This window comes from Aplysia californica, unplaced genomic scaffold (genome assembly GCF_000002075.1).
Source record: "Aplysia californica isolate F4 #8 unplaced genomic scaffold, AplCal3.0 scaffold00755, whole genome shotgun sequence".
NCBI lineage: Eukaryota > Metazoa > Mollusca > Gastropoda > Aplysiida > Aplysiidae > Aplysia > Aplysia californica.
In genome coordinates this window covers 84,282-107,139 of record NW_004798025.1, presented here as the reverse complement: position 1 = coordinate 107,139, position 22,858 = coordinate 84,282, and the positions used below count along the sequence as shown (strand labels likewise).

Genomic DNA, 22,858 nt, shown 5'->3' with positions numbered 1-22,858 from the left:
AACATTTCAAAATATATTTTAATCATTTAACATATCAAAAACAGATGATATTTTTTTCGATCTTTACATTAAATGGATTGCACAAATAACAGCACATACAACAGGTTGTTGATAAGGAGGGTTGAGGAATCTTTGGATGGGGCAATCTAATAAAAAAGCTTCACAAATAAACACCTGCTCGTTGTGACAACTGTGACCACCCACAACATACAGCCCCAAAGAAACGTCTGTACATCATTTGCTGAGCCAGCCACACTAAACAATCAAATGCAATCATATCTTACACTCACCAGTTATGCAACATTTCGTGTACAATGAAGTCCTATTCACAATGAAACTTTCAAACCAGTGCAGTACTAATGATAGATGAATTCTCATGGTAAAGGCTTTCTCTACGAGGTAATAAGTGCAACACACAAATGTCATGCTTTTTTTTTCTCCTATCATCAACACAATTGTATAGCCAACACAGTTCACTATGACCTCACTACAAGGAAAACAAGTCCCATGAAATAAAAAAACAAAATAAAACAAAAACTAACAACTCTCAAACAAGTGTCACCTAACGAGACCTCTCACTTAGCATTGTGACTAGATGCACCTTTTGAGGAAATTATGACTGCAGTTTTCTCTCAAGACTATGTAAACCTGTTACACTCATCTTTATGCAGAAACATTGCTACAAACTTAGAAATATAACAATAAGTTCATTCTATCATCTGTAGCAAGAGAACAATATATTTGGGCAACACATGCATTCTTCCTAAGCTCATTTAACAAACACAATCAAATCTACAGCTGTATGTTAAGCCCTAACAATACCTGTACATAAAAAGGGCAAACTAATGCACAAAGATACAATGGCATACATATAAGTACACACTTCCATTCTCAAACCCTGCTGCTTCTATTGCTTGTAATTATGAATTTGGCGGATGACAGTCTGTGACCACAGCTGCATCTACCACACAATCACTTCCTACTCTGACTGACCTCTTTTCAGGGCAATAAAGTCAAATGTGATCCAGGTGAAACTCCCCTAACCTTTCTGTATCTACAAACTTAATATAAACTGAATTATCATTTGGGCACTTTAATCCACAAAAATTTCCAAACTATCGGAATGCATCCAAAAAACATGTTAACTTCCACATTCTTTCAGTAAATGAGAAGTCAAAACAATAGCAACATCCAAGAGAAAGAAGGCACCCCTACAGTTCCATTGTCCATCAGCATACACTCATTGTAAAACAATGAAAGTAGTCCAAGGAAACCACTCCTGTCCGAAATTGGCAGATGTCTATTTTGAAGCTTGACGAGAGTAAGTGAAAGTGACACAACACATTCACACAGAAGCAATATCAACGAGGCATTTTTCTTTCAGATCATGCGTTTCACAATTAAAGCTCTACAAGCTAAAGGAAAGAAACCGAAGCATCCCGTATGTGAACCTCACACTAGTTCCGAAAGTAGACACCAATCGGTGAACTCGTGTCCAGTACACCCATCAGACACTAAATAGTTGATTCATCACTAATGCTGCAGCAATAGGACTGGAACCTTGTGCCTTCACTTCATACAATACAGAATGTTCCTGCCATAATTAATGGCAAAAGCTCACTCTCGACTAACAGCCTTAAAGTTTTTGTTATAAAACTTCCAGAAACAAAATGAAACTTTCTGAATGACAAGCACTCAACCATGGTTTATACAGTATGTTCCTGAGCCTTGAGACATATTTACACAACTCTAGTCCAATCAAAACACAGCAGACGGACAGGATCCACAAATACTAAGTTCTTTCAGTACTCATAGCATTCAGTCTCTACAAACTTCATTACATTTTTACAGATCAGATAAAACATAAAACATGAAATAATGAGCAAAAGAACTTCAATCCTTCCTCACAACATTACCAGAAGGAACAAAACTGAACAATTTTGATGAGTAACATACTGTTATAATTTCAACAGTTATCTTCCAGAAATAAAACATTCTCACACTTCTGACATCTTGAAAACATAGACCTCTCTTGCTTAACATTGACTTTGTTGAAGTTTACAGCTCATCAGTACCAAGCACTAGGTCTCCTGTCAGGACAACCACCAAGCAAAGGGAACTATTCAAGGATGAAAAAGTCAGAATCGGCTCACATATAATCTGCTGTTTGCGGGCCATCTTCATAACCAACAGCGACTACCTCCTGGCTTGCTCAGACCCTCGTAAAAACCTTTAAGCACCTTTTCGAAGCACCGTGTTGGCAAAGCAAAGCAAAAAGAGAGAAAGAGAGAGACAGATAGAGTGGCCGACAAATTCATTCTCAACTGGATAAAAAATAAAGACACTACATTGCTAATGCACTAACAATTCACTGCAAAAAAACCCAAACAAAATCAGTTGTAACACTGTACTTATACAAAAATCTTCCAAAACTTTACGTTAGCACTCCATACCTATCATCCCTTGTACTTCTTCATAACTGCAGGACAAACTTTCTTGTTACAAAGATGAAGTTTGAAACTAGAAAAAATGCCCACCTAAACAGAGTTCTGCCACGTTGCACTGCATGTTCTATACCACTAGTCTTCAAGGATAAGACTGGCGGCAAGTTGGAAACTAGCATTGAGTGCAACAGCTTCCGACACCAACAGTGCAGCTCCAAAGCTCTTGAGAACTTCACATTTTCATGCCATTTATATCCAATTCAACCTGAACAAGAAAAAATTTTTAAAAACCATTCCAACTCTGTGTATTCGAATTTTTCTTCCTTGAAACTTGACAATTTTACGATCTTTCCTGCCCCTTTATTTCCATTATGGACCAATTAAAAACTTTCATCTTTTCAAAATCATTTCAGGACACCATCCCACCTCCTATAATTCTTCTAACATATCCTTTTGCAGGAGACCCTTTTAATAACAGTGAAGCTTGGTATAGCCCTTACATTACGATTAGCACCATAACAAGTAATGATCACACCAGCAGACACCATCCATACAATCCCAAGTTCAGTGACCAGCATTTACATAAGTAAAAAAATCAACCTCAAAACACAAAAGGGCACAAATGCAAATACGCCAGCACATTATTGCGGTAAAAAGACGAAAAAATGTTTAGTACCCCCCTTAAGTAAAAGACAGGGCCCACCTCTAATGAATATGGACTATCTATATGGACTCAGGATGTCTTCACCACATTTTTCTTGTTGTGCTTGTAACATGATTTGCAAAATTATTGCTTTACCTTCAAATCCTGCATAATGGAAATGACATATCATGACAGTATTGTTGAAAACAGAAAACCATGCATGTCAATAAAATCAGAAGAGCAAGAGCCATGCTATTTAAATTTCATAAATCAATCAATGATAAATGTCTGAACATACCAAAACAAATGGAGGGAGTCCTGAGTTACCTTCTAAACCTTATCCATTTCTTTAATTTTAGCTATGAGAATGGGACAGTGAAGTGGGGCAGCCCTAAAGCTTCTTCCACTAACCTCATATTACAAACATCAGGTCGTGTAATATGTCCACAAAATGTAACAAAATGCACACTGCATACTCCATGATCATTCATCTTACAAGATGAGTACAATACAATGATTTTCAATGAGAACATGACTGCCAGATTTCTGTCATTTTCCAGGAATGCATTCATTTTCCAAAGTACAGGTACATATTAGCATGCATAGGGAGATTGTGTGCACTACCAATACACATACATCCTTACGTCAGATGCCAATAATACTTTGTACATTCATTCAAACGGATCACCCCCAAAAGAGAAAAATGAAAATAATTCCAGTTTATCTATTGCCCTCATAGATGAACTGAAAGACATTCATGTGTCAGTTACTTATAGAATGCGACAATAGATAATCATATGACAAAGTGCACACAACATATGAATAAGTTATTGCGTGACAAGCTATCATCTTAGCCGGTGGGAGGGGGAAAACACGCAGACAAATTAATGTAATTTGTACCATTTTAGGTGATCATTCACAACAGTCTACAGCAGTTGCTACCAGCTTCAAGCCATTTCTTTCTCACCTGGAATTATGTTACACCCTCAATGCCACAAGCAACTCTATTTCTTCTTTCCTGCATTTCCTCGAGGCACATCAGCGAAGCTCAAAGGAAGCTGAGCATAATTCCTATTCACGAGTTTGTGGACATTTTAGACACAAACAAAGTAGCATGACATTTTACACTGCACTACTGAGATTTCCATATGGCATGAAGATATACATCATTCACTGCCATCTGAACATATACTTGCGATCCCAAACATGACTGAAGACAACTTTGAAAGCAAACTGTTTAAGCTCTCCTGTTCGTTGCTGCATTGTTGGAGCAAAACCAATACACTGCTATCCCACTTGTAGCATTATACATTGGCCAAAACAAAGAGACAAGGTTTAAAGTTTTTATTTTGTTTTATCTTTTCTAATCATATAAAACAATGAGAACGGAATATACACAATCCAGTCACCATTCAAAATCAAACTTCAAAAACGACATTCATTAGTCAACTTACAAAAAAAAAAATCTGAGATTTTCAGCATATATCATCAAAGCTTTCTAAATCAACCAAGCAAAACCATCATCACATTACCGCAGTAAAATGTACTTGGGCCAATAGAGTCATCGAAAGATAGAGCGTCCTGAGCCAGTATAAAGAAACTACACTTGATGTGGAGTTTGTGAACAAAAATTGAAAAGGAATTGAGAAGTACAAACAGTAGACCTATTCTATTAAAAAATATTAAGTTGTGTCAGTTCAACTTCTGGAACTATAAGTAGAACCCACTGCAAATTCAACCGAGCGACTCGCACATAAACATCATAAAGCTAACATGGCATCAAAGCTACAACAATCTGCTCGTGCACATCATATAAAAAAATTATGGCAGACCTTGTTAGACAAGTGAAAAACAATACAACAACAGAGTCCCACTTATATGACAGGTGACTTAATGACGTGCACAAAACGATAATAAGAGTATTAAAAGTACCAAATTAAGGAGACACAAAGAGTACAAAAAAAACAAAAAACAAACAAACAAAAAAACCCCAATAATGTGGAAAGACAAATGTTTGGGAGGAAACAACACGACTTGCAGAATGATTGTGAGATGAAGTACTGTTTTGACAACGGTGAAAACGGTACCATTATATTTTCAACATATGTATAAGGTACCTTATGTGTACTTGACAACAAATCAATACTTGTGGTTCTTGCGATCCACGCTATCAACACATACTAGTGATTTCAAGTTTCACAGTACAGAAAAACACAAAATACCTCATAATAAAATGTATTTTAGAATTCTCAAAGCCAAATCAAATTGTGGAACACAGACCTTGTTGGTTGTATACAGGACAGTCAAATTGGTCCATTTCATCTGTCTCTATCACATACCGCTTGTTACAAGTCACAGAACCCTGTTTAAACAATACTGGAAATTGGTACTCACATTGTAATTTCCAATACATACATGGACAAATCTTGACACAAACTTCACAAGAGAGGAATGCAGTATTTGATGTCAATTATTCCATTTACATGACAAGCTAAGCAGTCCACAACAGGAAACTGGCCGTCCAAACGCATTGCACATTTGTGGAGTTCAGTCTCCTTGATCCTCCACGAGTTGGAAAATACTTGTGAAAACAATGCTCTGAGGACAGTGGAAGGCTGTGAAAAGTGGCACACACCATCACATGGACACGGGGGCTTGATCCACACTTGAGCAATGATCCGTCACGTGGAAAGACTGATTAAAACATGGCCCCCTGCCTCACCCTCTGGGCGAAAGTGAAGGGTTGACACCACTCAACCGTATAAGTGGTGTGGTGAATAAATATCAACTAAACGTGACCTTGGTTAATCTTTACTAGAAAACACATATAAATTGTTAGTGGCAGCTATTGCAACAATATTCTCTAAGGGGTGCCAAGCTGTGTGAAGTATTTTCTTATTGAAATCTAGGCAGTCAACACTAATCTCATCTTTCTTTCTCTTCCCTCCTGTGCAAACTTTACGAGGCTTGAGGACTGTCCTTGGTTTTGTGATTTCCCTGCATGCTTCAAGAGTAGTATCCCTTCTGTTGTCTCTATCAAACATTCTGAAGAAATTGTTGTAAGATCCAGTCATGATGTGCCTGTGAATGGAAAAAAACGACAGGTTGCATAACAATGTAAAAAGTGACTTGGTAAACACCCAAAGAAATGATTTTAAAAAATTGGGGGGGTTTCAAATCCTTCTGGACATGGCAAGTAAGGGTGCCAAAGAAAAGTCACACAGCATCAGTGACAAACACTAAGGACTACACCTGCATGTGGAACACTCACAACATTCAGCGATAAAAAATTTTATTAAAACAAACAAAAACACTTGTTACGACCACCCTGTTTCCACTACAGTACACTCTGTGTGTGCAAGTTAATAATTTCTCGCATGATAGTTGTGACTATCTGATTGCATTTGTTACCCTTTTATTTCATCAAATTAAAAAATACACTACAGCTCCAACGAATTCAAAATACTATTATGGTTGGATCGCAAAATGAACTATTAATGTCCCTTTATTTTGTTACGATCTCATCACGGGCCAAGCAATTGTATTATTTCCAAAGTGTTTTTCTTTCTTTAAAAAAAAAATTTTGTTCTAGTTTCAACTTCACTGTGTCCTCTGGCTCAAGTCAACAACAGAACATTTGCCACTAAATTCAGTTTTAACAGATTCAAATATAACTTATAAGAAGAAAAATAAGCTGCATTTCATATCTGTCCCAAAACCATGATGCCAATCTATGTAGTGCAAACATACCAAACTACTCCCAGACTTTCGCTAACTTAGCTGAAGATCTAGATCTAGTATCTGCACCTCCGGACACCTCTAGTGGGCTACCTATGCTGGCACCTCTAACGCTAATTAGTAAATGTTAAGTATTATCTGCCCTATATTGTAATTGTACAGCCAATGCATATACTTGATTACATTCCAATGATACTTTGTGCATTTCTCACATATTCACATTAGCCTTACTTTCCTACACAATTTCCCATAACTTAATGTTGAAAATTTCCCACAAAATGTGCTGTTTTCTCAAGCATGCACTATATCCAAATTTTACAATATTTTGATGGAAGAGAAGAGCAATATTCCAAGACAGGCCACTTCACTTGTTTCCAATTGTTACATTTTGAGTACAATAGCACAAGGCCAAGATGTACCCATAAAAAGATGCATAAATGAGTAAGACAATGCAAGTCTGTATTATTAGGAAAAGACAAAGAACCGTGAGATCTCATAACAAGAAATAAGTAGTTCATCAAACATATGCTGTCTCTTATCAGGTATGCTGCACCTACAGTGTGAAATTTCAAAAGCAAAAAATGTTCTTACTTGTCATCACCACTCCAAGAGCATTCGAACTTGTCAAAGATGCAGTCATTTTCATACAGTGAACAGAGTTTATTCCTAAGGTATTCATGCACTTGATAAGTTTCCACAGGCTTGTTCTCCATGTTCAAATCCCACACTTTGACAGACAAATAGTCTCTGGTAATCATGTAGCGACCACTGTGACTAAATTTCACATCCGATATACTAGAAATGATTTCCGAGAAGAAGCTCCGGGTTGTTGGGTCTTCAGGTTCCTCAAAAACTGAAGAAAAAAAGAAACCCAAACAAAATGCAATTAGATAAAAATTTGAGACGATTAATCACAGTATAATGGTATTATTAAGTTGTCCTATATTATATATATTACTTCATAAGTCTGGAACAATGTGAAAAGGCAACATGTGACATGAAGATACAGTACAATGGGGTAGAATTGAATCAGGGTGACTGCCATGACACCATGAAGATAAGGTAGGAGACTCCCAACCACCAACGAATCAATATTAACCCTTTGCGTGCGCATCACGACCGGTCGTGATGATTCATACCTCCCTTTCGCGCTCATCGCGACCACCGGTGGACGTGATCCGACATGAGTGTAGAAACTATACCGCTGACATGATAATAGCCATTTTTAAACTGCTGGGGACTACAGTTCACCAGCGCAACGTTTATTAGCGCTGCTGGCCGCGCATTTCGCAGTCGGGGATCGGTTTGGAGTTTTTTATCGGCAATTTTCTGGGATATTGTTTAGTTTTCAAAATGTCAGATTCGTCAGCTGAATTGGACACAGATTTACCCAACATTTTCCTGAAACCGGACCACAGTGACAAAGAGTTAGAAGGATCAGGTCCTCAAATAAAAGATTTAGTTCTACGTGTGAATGATGGCAGACCTGCCACTCTATGAAATCTAAAAATCAGGATTTCTGAGTTAAAAAATCAGGATCTGGTGAAAAAAATCCGATTCAACAGCAAGTCAGTCATAAAGGGCACTGGGGAAGGCGGGGAGGGGTGTCCTGTTTCCCTTTAAAGAGGCAAGGTATGCAAGGCAAAACTTTGACAGCATATATGTACTCGAGTCGAAGTTAGATAGACTGGGGGAGCGAAGGTCGCAGTGATGCTGAAACACTCGTAGTCTTGAAAATAGCTGACACGTAACTCTAATCATCCACGCAAAACGCCCGCATTTTAAAACAACGTTTGACTTCCATCACATCGAAAAAAAGATCGTGCCAAGGTTGTTCCTTTTTTCTTCTTATTCCTTTCCCCTTAAGGAGGTCCATTATTGGATTTACGCACTTTAAGCCCAGTGTCAAACCGTGCCCCCGTCTTGACGCGGCGCCGATGCTGAGGACCGCCCACGATATACGTTCTGTAATTTACACCTCGACCAACGCGACCAGTGCGAATGAACTTTGTTGACCCCGACAACCGACGGTCCCCGACACACGCGCTACTCACCACACGTACGAGGTCATGTCATGTGATGCGAGTGAGCGTTTGAAACTAGGTCGATTTTAGTTTAAATAACGTACGTTAGCCATCTACTAAACCTAGATCTAGATTCGGCATAGATGCTTTAGAAAATAGCGTTCCAAGTTCCTGCAGATAAAAAGTCCAATCGGTGTTTCCAAGCAAAAGAGATTGCAGAACTTTTTTTTTTTTTCCCCTAAGAATCGGACGCAACAGATGCAACCACGAAAAATCAGGATACTGGCGATCGAAATCGGGAAAATCGGGATGCTTGAGATTTGGGGCAAAAAATCGGGATATCCCGATTAAATCGGGATGAGTGGCAGGTCTGTGATGGGGATAGCGTGTCGTAGATCTAGATCTAGATAGGTTACGCCCAGAAGGGGACGTCGATATTCCTGCTGATCTCCAAGCAGGCTGGACTAAAAATGATGAGGATTTTGATACCAACAACAACAGCAACATCATTAAAAAACACATCTGACCAGACATAAGGGTAGTTCATTATTTAAGACACATTTTTCCTTCTTACTGTAATTAGAAATTATGATAAAAAAGAAAGATATGAGCTTTTTTTAAAGCCATATTGAAAATTAGTATTTTTCTAAAATAAACCTAGCACTGAAGGGAAGTAAAGGTAAAAATGGCTTAGCGGTAAGAGGGTTAATAGAATGTCTTTCACCCCACTTTCACTATTTGTTATTAATTTACCAACACTCAGCTGTGCCGGATTCCTGGTTTTCCAGTAACAAGTAACTGTTTTGAGAAAATAGTACCATGCATCCAAAATAGTTGGCATTACGCGCTTATCTTCCCATCTAGAACAGTAACTGGCCGTTGCAAATGGGAAACTATAAAATATGACTACAGTGCTGTTTTTCTTTGAAATTGGTTTAATAGGAAAGAGGGCTGGGTCTAAAATGTTTACAATATGACCAGTGCTTGACAACTTGTCTAGAAATTAATATTGACTTAGAAGTTGATGCCACTGAAACTGGTTAACAATATTTCATTTCATCTTTTGCCACAAAAATTGACCAAAAAAAAGTTATGAGAACAGCCAACCAAAATCAACTCACGTTTGGCATGCTTGTCACACAAGGCTTGTTCCCTCATGTCACATAGTCGAATGCTTCCCTTGCTGCTGCTGTACACAAACATGTTACATTCTTTGGGGTGAAACTCTGCAGCTGTTATCACTTCTGTAAGCTCCTCCATGTTGGCTGGTTTGATGTCAACTATGTCTTAGAGACAGGTTAAGGGCAATAAACACATACACAAATTCTATTCATTTCAGGAAAAAAAAAACAACAACCAAAAACAATAAACCAATCAAAAAACCAAAAAAATCTTGTGCGCCTGCTTTGCGTTATTGTATCAAATTCTAAACTAGCTCTAAATTAAACTTGTCATCTGAAATTATCTACTACAAATGCAAAGAGATGCAAACAAAAACATATTCCCCAAAACCCCACATTCAGTTTCCAAGAAGTTAACCCATTATCCTTTTAAACTTAGTTAACCCATTATCCTTTTAAACTTCTTTCCAAAGGATACTGAAACTTTGATCTGTAATTTCCAAGTTCCAAAGGTTGATACGCAGATCATCTGCTGAGAGATAGGTTTCTAAGTCGCTGTTCACAGATATGGAGTTGATGTGATACGTGTGAGCATTGGCAAACACACGCTTGGGTGATGCTTCAACCATAAGTTCCATTGGCTGAAACACTGGCACACAAAGAGAGGTGATTGATGTGGGATTGCGGGATTGTCCCAATTCATCTTTCAAGTTATATCCTTCAGGTCGTTTATTTCGCTCAGCAACTTTCCAAAGCTTTATCGTCTTGTCTGAAAATAGAAAATACATAAAAATTACAATACCTGAAACTTTTTAAAATGAAATTTAATATAACACTGAAAAAAAATCCCCACTAAAGTGGCAACAATATTTTAGAACTGAGTACACTAAAAGCGGGAAAAAATACTTTTTTTTTAGTAGAGGGTTTTACGGCGCTCACAACTGCATAAGGCCATATGAGCGCCAAGGGGTGGGTGTCAACAGAGAAATCCTTACAGGGAATCAGACTTACTCTGCTCACCTCTCTGGCTTCAACAGCACAAGGTCTGCTTCGACTATCAAGGCACCCCGGAAATATCGGGTCAAAAGAGTGTGACAAACATACAAAAGAAGTAGAGGAAAATGACAACAGTAAGGATTAGGAAAGAAAAAGCAGCAGTTCCCTGTTGCAGAACAGGTACAGTTATGAGCGTGACATGATGAACCAGCCCATTCACAATTCTACTGTACTTGAACGAGAAATGTCCCCCCTTTGGGAATGGCCAAAAAACACTAGTCAGTGGCACCGCCCGGGGGGGGGGGGGGGGGGGGGGGTTAAAAAAAAAAATACTCAAAGTGGTACATAACCATAATCAAACTAAATGCAGGAGTACAAAAGGTAAGGTCTGAAAGTGCACTAAACGAAGTTCATCCAGAAAGTTTCAAGACATGAAGCATATATAAGCAGTATCTGAAAGTCTTTGCAAGGCTAAAACAAAAAGTAATGACAACACACCCGACGAGGTCTTATCATTGACACATGACGGTATACATGAAAATATTTGATGACAGTGGAGCATAGGAGGCAGGGCTGCCCACCCACCAGCATATGTTTTAGTAATCAACAAATGAAAAATTAGTAATCTCACTTAAAAATCCATAATATAGACATGAATCGTCTCTTTCCGTGGAGTGTCAAGGACAGGGGTTGCAGTAAAGCAAGTGCAAAAGTAAAGCAAAGGCATTTTTTGGGGGGGTTACTGGTCGAGTTAAGAAAAAAAGAGGTAGTACAGGGGGCTTTTGAACCAAGTTTCAAATACTAATCCACATTTTAACACTTACAGTACCGCACTGTCATAACGTGAAAACCCCCCTTGAGCACCGCAGATTTAAAAGCCAACAAAATAATTAGGGTATGTTACAAAAAAATTCATTGAAACAAATGTCATATACAGAATTGCATGACATTTTCAAGATGTATTCAGAAATAAAAGTACTTTAAAGAAAACCCTCTTTTGCAACACATAGACATCATGATAAAAACTCCCACTCTGTTTGGAGAGGGTAGGCAATCCCACCTGAATTACTAGATCTAGAATAGCGATCTGGGAACGCTGAAGCCATGGTAGAACAAAAAATGTAAAAAAACAACAAAAAAACCTTCACAGCTCCAGCAACGCACTTAAATTCGAAGCGTTACATCAACGTTTGAGCTATCACATAGAGTGATTTCCCTTGATATTTACTTCCGTGGATTGCATATGACATGGTGGCGTAAACTGTACGGGTCTGGTAGTTTTTCTTCCCTTATACACCATGAAGGTGGGCAGAGAGTTGGGATAGTCAAAATTTTATAAAATCCGAATCAATAAGATCATATTTTCCCAAAACTAAAAAATCGTGACGATTTCGCCAAAATCATAATGATGGGCAGCCCTGAGGTAGCAATCAAAAAGGGAGAAAGGGAGTTATCAGATCCATCAATTAACACAGGTACAAACCAACAGAAAAAAAAAGTTGTGAAACAAAAAGTACTAGTATTCAACAACAAAAAATTCACAGCAAACATGTTCAACAGACAGAAAATTTCAAACCTGAGCTGACATGTCTTTAAAAAAAAATTATCCTATTTCTACGCGACAACAATCTTACCATTAGTTGACAATAAAAAATGGTTCCTGTTTGTTTGCTGCAACCAACGGATTTTGTTGATCTTTTCCTCTATCTCAAGACTCTTCAAGTAGTCAAATTCAGGCTCATGAGACTGGAACGTGCTATACACATTGTACTCTCCCCTGCTTGGGACAGCATTCTTGCTCTGAAAATGAAAAGCAAATTGAATTTTACCTTCTAAAACAAGTAGCACAAAAGAGTATGCATGAAACATCCAAATCAGAGGGGGGGTGGTGAAGACAGAAGGGAGTGTGAGACTGATCTTGTCTCTTGCAAATTTAGCCAATAATAAAACCAGGACGAGTAATTCAGCCCTCTAAGGTCTCACAACAGTCAGAGATGCAATTTAAGTCTAAGAAAGACACAGGCTGAGGCACTGGCTATAGAGGACAGAATGGTTACCAAACACAGGCCGAACAGGTTACCAAACACAGGCCGAACAAACTTTGCCAAAAAGATTACCTTTTTTAACAATCGACGTGCCTAAAAATAGACAAAAGCAGTAGCATTATATAACCCTTAAGTCTCTTACTCTCATAATCCAAAATAACACCTACATGGATTTTTCATTAACAAAAAGTATTGTGTTGTAACTTTACACTAGGGGCCATCAGCCCAGGCACTAAGATCGATCTTTCAGCAACTAGTAGCAATGACAATGATTACATTTTTGTTCAAATTGCTTTAAAAAATCCATTGATAAATAAAGTTAGGATTTTTTTTAAGCAAAATTATGAGGACCTTTAAATAGGAAAACAAAAATAAAAGTGGGATTATTCTTGATTTATTTTGAGGGATTATTTCACAAGTCAAAAATGAATTGGGGGAGTATATGAATGAAACTGGGTATCTGCATGTGCAGAACCTAGTTCTAACATCAATTTTTCTATGTCTTTATTACTTTGGATCTTTAAGACAAATATTTGCTATTTTGCAAGAAAATGTTTAATTGCACAACATCCCTGGAACTGATATCAATAAGGGGGCACAGGCTTGCAAAGCAGGCTCAAATATTACAAAACTTCATTTACTCCACTTACAGGAAAGACTAATCTTAAAGGAATCGGCCCTGTTTTCTGATCACCTCTCTACAACTTAACCAAGCGGTATAATCATGCACCTTTCACATGCCAGCAAGCTATCCCGTTCAGTTTCTGGGTCTAGTATTGCTGGAAGGGTGGTAATTTTAAGTTGGAACATAAAAAGTGCCACACAGAAATCTAAAATGTTACAGCTATAAAAAAAGACGTGGAGCGCCTTTCACCTGTCCGGTTGACGACAATGCAGCAGCTCCTCTTAAGTTTTTGAAAAACGAAAGAAAAGCACACAAACATGGCAATTTCTCCCGGGTTTAGAAATCTATCAGCATTTTGTATGCTTGCAAATATCAAGTTTAGTCTTTCTTCAGATTGCTTGGCAAGTTCCATAGAAGAGGGCTACCTTAGATCCCGACTGACCCAAAAAACTACTACTCTGCCCAAAGCGCAGGGGACGATTGGCAACTCTCACACATCTGAATCACAAGAAAATTTACAAACCGAAAAGCAAAGACACTTAACCTTGGGATAACCGAAATTTTCTTTTTCCAATGAGACTTGGAATAACAAGTTCAACGTTAAGTCATGAACTTAGCTGAAGCAATTTTGTTAACAAACTCTGTTGCGAAAGGAATATAAGTAGGAGTCAATAATGAATTGAAATACAATTTACAATATCTATCAAAGTCAAAAAGGCCGAAAAAAGTTTGAACGCACCCCCCTCACAATCTTATCTTGAAATTCTACTGGAATATAACCTTACCGCTTTATCACGCTGAAAGATGACAACTCTACCACCCTTGTCTCCTGTTGCCAAAAGATCTCCATCACTGTTGAACTCAACACAGGAAATTATATCCGCTGCGGAAAAAATCACAAATAAACTTGCTTTAGCATACTTCAGTATTATTGTCATCATTTCAAGTAAGAAACAAAACAGAGCACTTTAGAAAAGGATCTCCAGACAGAACTTTCCTAAAACAGTCTGTTACCATCCTCTGGTTTTAAAAAATACCCATGCAGACAATAATCAACAATGCAAACCAACCAACAATATTTCTAACTGGCTGAAAAACACACTGGATTTTGGAAACAATTTGAGTTCTTGGGTTTTGGCCACTTTTTAAAAGGTAAAGAGCACGGATGTAGAAAAAAATCATATTAAAAATTCCTAGGCAGGTCAATACAATAACTCTATCAATAAAAAAAATTGAGTGAAGTTTGGTTGGATAAAATAATTATGTGTGTATGATGTCTCATGTGACTATATTATGACGCATTTATTGTGAACTCTAGAAAAAATGTTTTAAATGATTTTTTGTCCCAGCTTTTCTCTAAATAGACTCATTGCATGAGCAAAACGGATAAATTAAGAGGTTTTTTTTTAAATAAAGGATTTTTCCCAAACCATCCAACTTTCGATTTTGAAAAGAAATAACTATTGAGAACTAATAAGTGAGATATTAACTTGCTTGAAAATAATCATTTTGATGCCTCCTATAAATAAATATTTATCAGAAAGCTAAAGAACTTTACTCAAGTAAAGCAGATTTTCTTCTAGAAACCAATATTTCCTTCATTATATGTGTTCAGTAAACCATGTTATCCTATAAATTGAAATGGCTTTGTGACCTGGAAAATAGAGTGGCAACGTGAACCATATTCTAACCCAACAGGAAAAGACTGGGTATGTGTGACCTCTCCCCAATTGCTACATCTTGTACCAGACACTGGACGACTACACGCATAAATCGCCTCTTCAACGTCAAATTTATTTCTTTACAACAGGCAATCGTACTGGAGCAGCCCTTAACTAGGCAATAAAAATATATATATATTAATATTTACAATGCCCATAAGAATCAGGTTGCATTCCTCAACAGGAAATACAAACAAAGCAGTCAGGGTAAAAATGGCAAGTAAGGATTACCCAATGAAGGTTCATAACATCTTGACAAATGGGGACTATACGCTGATTCTTTGTTCTACACTAGCCCAGACTCGCCGATCCATTGATAATAAAAAATAATTAATTTTTCCACAACCTTGACAAAGGTGCACTGTCTAGGAAAAAAATAAAGAGTTATTTGGACTTCATCTGACAGCTCAACTGCTAAAAAACAATCTCTCGCTGCATATCATGAACAGTTACACTTATTTCTTTACATGTTTCGACAAGGTTAAAATGCTCTACCTACAAAAAGGAGGAAATTTCGAAGTACTTTCTGCTTTGAACACAAGCCCTTTAAGTCTACAGATTAAAATATGATATCATACAGGGCTGCCCACCCACCAGGATATGTTTTAGTAAAAAAACAGAAAAATTGTAATCTGGCTTAAAACTTCACAATATGGTTTTCCCTGGAGTCAAGGGTTGTAGTCAAGCATAAATGTAATGTAAACAAAAGCGTGATGAAGAAAAAGGTATTGCCGCGCTGAACATTGCTTAAGATCCTGCTAGCGCATCACAATAGAGCATGCCAATCACCCACCATGCTAACAGTTTCAAGTTACAAACAATGATCCATTTTTAAAAATTCTCATTGGCTTAGAGGCTATCACCCACAACACAAGAGGGCAGAAATTTTCCTACACCATGTCAACCTAATATTTGCCTGCCCTTACTCCCTACTTTTCGCACTTCCAATTCTTAAGCCCTAATGTTTTTAATTCAAAAGGACATATTGTCACTTGAGCGATGAGGGCTCAATGCAAAGAGAATGTTAAAGTGAGGCATCTAGACATGACGCACTACCGTAGACCATCCAGCGCCATGTAGCTTTTGTTGCTGAGGAGTTTTTGTTTTTTTTAAAATCAGAATTAGGGGTATTGCGAACTTCTATTAAAACTGGGTAAAAATCGCAATGATTCCGGCAAATTTATAACGAGGGGCGGCCCTGGTGTTTCATTTCTTAATAGTTTTTGCCCGACAAAAAACACTGGGGTGGAAATAGCACCTATGACTGCAAAATGAAAATGCACAGGTCTCAAACTGACAATATGGACAGGCTCTACTCTGGTACATAAAAAAATCAATCACATGTTATCAGTTATGGAAAGTACTGTCACTAAGTACAAAACTGAGGATGACTGGGCATCAAAAAGTAGCTACCCTCCAAATCTTCCTTTTTTAAATCTGAATGAAGGCTACGCACATTCTCATGCATACTTTAATAGATTTCTAAAAATATTTGTGTGAAGGTGCCAACTACAAACTGGGGCAGACAGTAAAAACAATGAATAATACCTGCTGCCCCAGCTAATAATCATATCCGGGCGGGATTCTGACTTACAGGTGTTCAGCCATAATCCCATAGACAGAGCATTGCTGCCCAAGCTAATATAGAGAGCATGGGTAGTTATGAAAACGTTTTCCCAATCAAGTCATGCCTAGGTTTAGCAGCAGTTATGAATTAAAATAAGTCGGGGGGAACAGATTTTGTGTCGAGTATGCTAGCATCACCTCACTCATTCTTAGCTATGTCTCCTTATGCGCGAATGTCGCTAGTGGTAAGTGGCGAGGTGTGCATCGCGTGTGACAAAAGTAACAAACTGTCTCATTATGCATGACGCAACATTTAGTCACGTGCAACTGGCAATTCACGGAAGAGAGACAGTGGCAAATTTTAATGTCAGGATGGACAAGGAAGTACAAAGTCCATCAGATGGGAGTTCTACGAGCCACTGACATTTTTTTATTCCGTACATGGCCAATCCTGTGCAAGTCCTCCTCCTTCTCCTCCTCCTCCTCCTGCTGGCCGTTAAAAAAACAACAAAACAACAAGTTTTAGTTTAGATTTTTTAGTAAGTGTTTTACGGCATTTGCAACACAATAAGGTCATATAAATGCCGAAGATTAGGTGTTACAAGAGAGATCACAAACACAAAAAAGGAGGAGATAAAGACGATAGATGTTTGATAGGAAAGAAGAAGCAAACCACACCAGAACACCCGCCAACCACCCACAAAACAAGATTAGATTCACAAAACTTGCATTGGGTCGAATTGAAGATGAACATACCACACACAGGCACACACGGCGTGTCGACCGGCATTCCCTGGCTAGGTATTTGACCAATGGTGATGCTCTAAATCTGTCACATCCCCAGTCTTGTCGCATGCGGCAAGACCCCCAATCGCTAAATGGATTAAACGTTGCGCATAAGGAGACAGTTTATAATCTTACCAGATTGATTTTAGAGCGACAAAGACAACACGCGACGTCGTGCATAAGGAGAACAAGCTCTAAACTGGACACCTCTGCCCTTCAAAACCCCCTCTAGCAATCAAAACACTGTCATGCGTAGTCTTAACATTTAGGATTTAATTCATGAATTTTCATTATGTCATAGAGGCTAGGACTAGACCCATTCTTGTCTCCTGTTCAAACAGTCCTGCATCAATATTCACAGGCCGGATGATTTGTTTGAGAAAGAATTAGAATAGAGGTAAGAGCATGCTCGTCAAGACAGTTTTTCTCATTTTAACTTTTTCATAGATGTCTGACAATCCTGAAACTTTAACCAAAAGATTGGGAAAGAGAGAGTTTCCAGTAGGGCTACCCAGTACCCATTGGCGGGTCGACAAACCAATTGCCAGATTTTCAGCCTGAAAACAAATGTGTATGAGTTAGATTTTGAGGTTGTGAGTCAGGTGATCGGTTTGTGCCACAATGGTCACTTTGTGCCCTCAATCTGGCTAGTCCAGCCTACCAAACCGAACCCATCGTGCCAATGGGCTATATTTATCTATTCGGACTGGAGTCTGAAAATGGGTTTTATCTATTCGGACTCGGGTCACAAAAATTTTTTTTTTCATTCTGACTTTTTAAAGTGAGTTATGTGAGTGTAAAGAGGTTGCATACTAAATATAACTCGTCAGTTTTTTTTAACGTAAAACCAGAATATTAGAACTAGAATTACCTACTAGTAGTAGTAGTACTAGAACAGTGCAATTGTGTCAAAAGTCAAAAGACTGCACTCTCATTGCCCAATGGCAGTGTCTAAGTACATGGTAACCGACAACTCAGGGTCTTTCCACCACCACTACAGCATCATTATTTCCAAAACTGTCTTTCCACATGTTTAATTCCATTTTGTCGGCTATACTTTTTCTGTAAATTAATTTATTTTTTTAAAATCACATCGCACAAAACCGACAGTCGTGGCCTCTTCCCCCAGTAAGCCGAGAGTGCGTGATCGCTACGTGCAACCTCATTGGTTGACATATTTTGACAAAATTAACTTAGTCACTGGATATTAAACCTCACATCTCGATTGTTATTATTGTAATCAATAAATTTTTTCATAAATGCTGGAAATAATTAAGAACAAGGGTCGGAAGTCGGAACGGACGTCATGCTGGACTAAATTCAGTCCGAATATAATTTTTGTTTAACTGGACTCGAGTCCAAATAGTCAAAAAAAAAAGACAGTCGTGGCCTCTTCCCCCAGTAAGCCGAGAGTGCGTGATCGCTACGTGCAATCTCATTGGTTGACATAATTTTGACAAAATTAACTTTGCCCCCAGCAAGGTCAACTCAACTTGGTTGTTCCGTTCTCATACTAATGATGCAGAGAGGGTTTAGATAGATCTAGTATTAGTTACTGGATATTAAAGCTCACATCTCGATTGTTATCATTGTAATCAATACATTTTTTCATAAATGATGGAAATATTTAAGAACAAAGGTCGGAAGTCGGAACGGACGTCATGCTGGACTAAATTCAGAGTCCGAATATAATTTTTGTTTAATTGGACTCGAGTCCAAAGAGTCACTTCGATTATCTAAAGACGACGGGAGTGTCTATACACACACAATTGCGAGCACCAACACATTTTTTTTTTGCTATACGCACGCAATTCCGTGCAGTAATGCCAGATTCTCTTCTACCAAGATATACATTGCACATGCTCTTTCGGCTTTTGTCCGCTTTTCCGCTTAGCCTTGATGGGCTACGTCACTAGGGGATGCAAGGGTGGTTTCACTGTCGACTGCTTGAGTGTGTGTGTGTACGTGTGTGCATGTACAACTTTGGGGAGGAAAAGAGGAGGTACAGAATGGTACTGGTACAGGCTAAATTTATGAAACGAGAATTGCCGAGATTGTTTAAAGGTAACACAAATTTACCTGCCTCAGGCGGCAAGGCGTGGTCTCGCACTGCCAGATGCTTTGTTATAAATTTTGAATTGGCCCCTCACGCTATGTACGGGCCGTCATAATCCATTCACCTGTCACTTTATTTAGTTTATTCCCGCCAATGAATGTTTACCAAAGTTGACCAATGGGTAGACCTAGGTCGAACAATACATTTTCAACAGCTGGTGAGGGAAGCGTGATCCTTCATAACCTATAACTAAAAGCCCTGCCCACAACTCATGCCCAAATCGTGTGCGAGGGGACTGGTCAATGTTTTGTTTACCTAATCTGTAATAAAATAATTGACGTTGACGTTAACTTGCAGCAGAAGCATCGCTCGTTCTCGGAGTGATGGCGACACGTGTGTTTGTTTTACCATGGCACTCGGTCTTAGTCTTATTTACATAATATTTCGTTTATTTTTACCCTTGCCCAAAATCAACAACAAAAAGAAAGTTTACCAAAAACAATTTTAAAAACCAAAACAACACAAAAACCCTTTTTACACCACACCATCCTTCCCCCTTTTTCAAAAGCAAACAAAAACCCTTTTGAATTAGCCGCACTGCAGTCTTAAGTCTGAGATCAGCCCCAGTTTGTACCTCAGAAGTGAATGATTTGCTTTCATTTTGACCAGTCCCACCTAAGACAAGACGGCCACCTGTGTCACAGTTATAGAAAGTAATTTTTACTTTCACTCCCGAACACCGATGAACTGCTTCCAGGGTCTAACTTCAGTAATGTTTGCTGCAAATCACACATGATTTAAAAAGCCACCAATATTGTCGCAAATCAATTATTTTCTAGAAAATTTCAAACCTAACTGTAAAATATCAAATTATGAGTTAAAACAGGCTGTAACCCCCCAGATTTTTTCATACCAGGGGGCAGTACCCCCTGAAACCTCTCGATTAGTCCAAAGCGCGCAAATTACTATGCGGTTAGGTATAGTCCAGTGTGACACCTCGATTAAGAACAATCACATATTTAAAAAACTATTAGATTCTAGATCTAATTTGCGACGGAAATGAAGTTGACATTCGTGTTCAGCGAATCAATATTTATCCCAGTAGAAAATGGTCAACTGGTAGTAGCTAAGTGTGAGACCGGAGAGAAAGTAAAAGAATAGCCTACCGTTGACGGCGTTATGGAGTCTACTTTTATAGGAAGTGATTGTTCACACCGGGTGTGCGCATAAGAATACCGGGTGTGCCAATAAGAAATAATTCTATTCCCACAGGGCCGAGCCTACGTTGATTTTGGACCTCGTTTATCACACCCGGGTATGCCACCTTTTGGCAAAGGCTTTAAATATTAAAACAACTGTACACTAGTATAACATCATACTTGTTTCAGTTTTAGGGTTATAGCATGCATTCATCTCTCTCAAGGCGCAAGGGAAAAAAAAAAAGATTTCAGTCATTATCATTGACACAATACACAACTTGAATTCCAATTTGAGTGGGGGTTTTTCACATCGCATTGCACAAATAGAATTAGATTAATCCCTACCAAAGACAGCACATAACAAGATCATTCACTCAGCCCGAAAAGTGTTCGCAGAAGTCCGCCTATTGCTTCAGACGGCGCTGGAGTCTGTTTTCAAGCTCTCTTCCGTTTCTCCAGAAGAAGAATAGGATTTATAAGCAGTCGGTTAACTTCACTTTTATTGTTTCGAAGTGTATACAGACCAGGTAACCGGGAACAAAGTCACGAAGTATACAGACCCAGTAGGGGAACTCTTTTGTGAGGTTGAAAAGTTTCAGCGCCAAGACCCGGTAGTGTGGGTGTGTGTGTGTGAGTGAGTAGAGAGAGAGAGGTAGAGAGAGAGAGGTAGAGAGAGAGAGGTAGAGAGAGAGAGAGAGAGGGAGAGAGAGAGGGAGAGAGAGAGAGAGCAGGGGGAAGTGCTAGCAAAATGTATGGCATGCCCCAGTTGACAGGAGGGAACGATAGAGTGGGAAATAGGTGGGGAGAAAGAAAGACAAAAACGATCGTTCATCGAAAAGACATTGCAATCTTCATAATTTAGATCTAGATCTAGATCTAGGCTAACCTCAACTATATCAATGATTTACATCTGTCTATCTAGACCTAGGCTATAGATCTAGAAGAACCTAGGTCTACCCTGAGCCAAGAGGGCGCTGAAACTTTCTGAAATCACAAAAGAGTTCCCCTACTGGGTCTGTATACACTCCCTCATTGTTTTTCACACAACTAGAGTAGATCTAACTCTGTTCGCAAAGTCCGCACTTTTTCGAAGAGGGCACCACCAAATTGGGTCTGGCTCAAAACTCAAAGAGAGGACCTGAGTGAAAGTGTCTGTAAGTTGTTATACATGATCTTGGTCCCTACGTGATGAGGGAGGAAAAAAGGAGGAAATGCTAGGCCTAATTAATTTCCATCCTTCTTTTGAAACACCCTGCACCCTGTGAGCCCCGTGCCAATAATATTTTGTAGTATTCACACACCCTGTGCAAATAACATAATTTTATAGTAGTATTCACAGTATTCATACACCCTGTGAGAATAAAATTTCATAGTAGGCTATTCACACAGTATTCACACTTTGTGCAAATAAAATTTCATAGCATTCGCACATCCTGTGCGCATAAAATTTCATAGTATTCGCACAACCTGTGCGAATAACTACAGACTATAGCCTTTTATACGGCCACTTTTCTCCTTGACAATGGGTGGCCGTTTTACACAGGTTTGACTGTTCACACAATTGCATGTGTACGGCAAACTATGACACCTTACACGCAATTGCATGCCTATAGGGGAAGATTGAAGAATACCGGACCACTCGTACATTATTGCTCGAGAAAGTGGGGTAGGTGGGGCGGGTGGTTGGGGAGGAGGGGTCTCCCCCCTGACAAAATTTTAATGAATTAATCTACCGGTCCGAGATTCTTCATTGAGAGATTAAAAACGGGAAAATTATGAATTCCTAAAGTTGAGACATAGAGATAGTCGATGTGATTATTCGGACTCGAGTCCGAATATGAAAAAATGTTATTCGGACTCTGATTCTTGTCCAGCACGACATCACTTCCGACTT

At 38.7% G+C, this 22,858-nt stretch overlaps 1 protein-coding gene across 1 annotated transcript in view; it reads right to left on the bottom strand.

The window, feature by feature from the left end:
- LOC101855526 (serine/threonine-protein phosphatase 2A 55 kDa regulatory subunit B alpha isoform) overlaps positions 1-22,858 on the bottom strand; it is a gene marked incomplete at its 5' end in the record, with an annotated part of 29,978 nt that continues 7,120 nt past the window's right edge. Inside the window, 6 exon segments of the mRNA XM_013088513.1 lie at positions 1-6,168; positions 7,417-7,678; positions 9,971-10,135; positions 10,449-10,739; positions 12,601-12,766; positions 14,422-14,519. Of these exon segments, the coding sequence (XP_012943967.1) occupies positions 5,892-6,168; positions 7,417-7,678; positions 9,971-10,135; positions 10,449-10,739; positions 12,601-12,766; positions 14,422-14,519 (1,259 nt within the window). The 3' untranslated portion in view covers positions 1-5,891.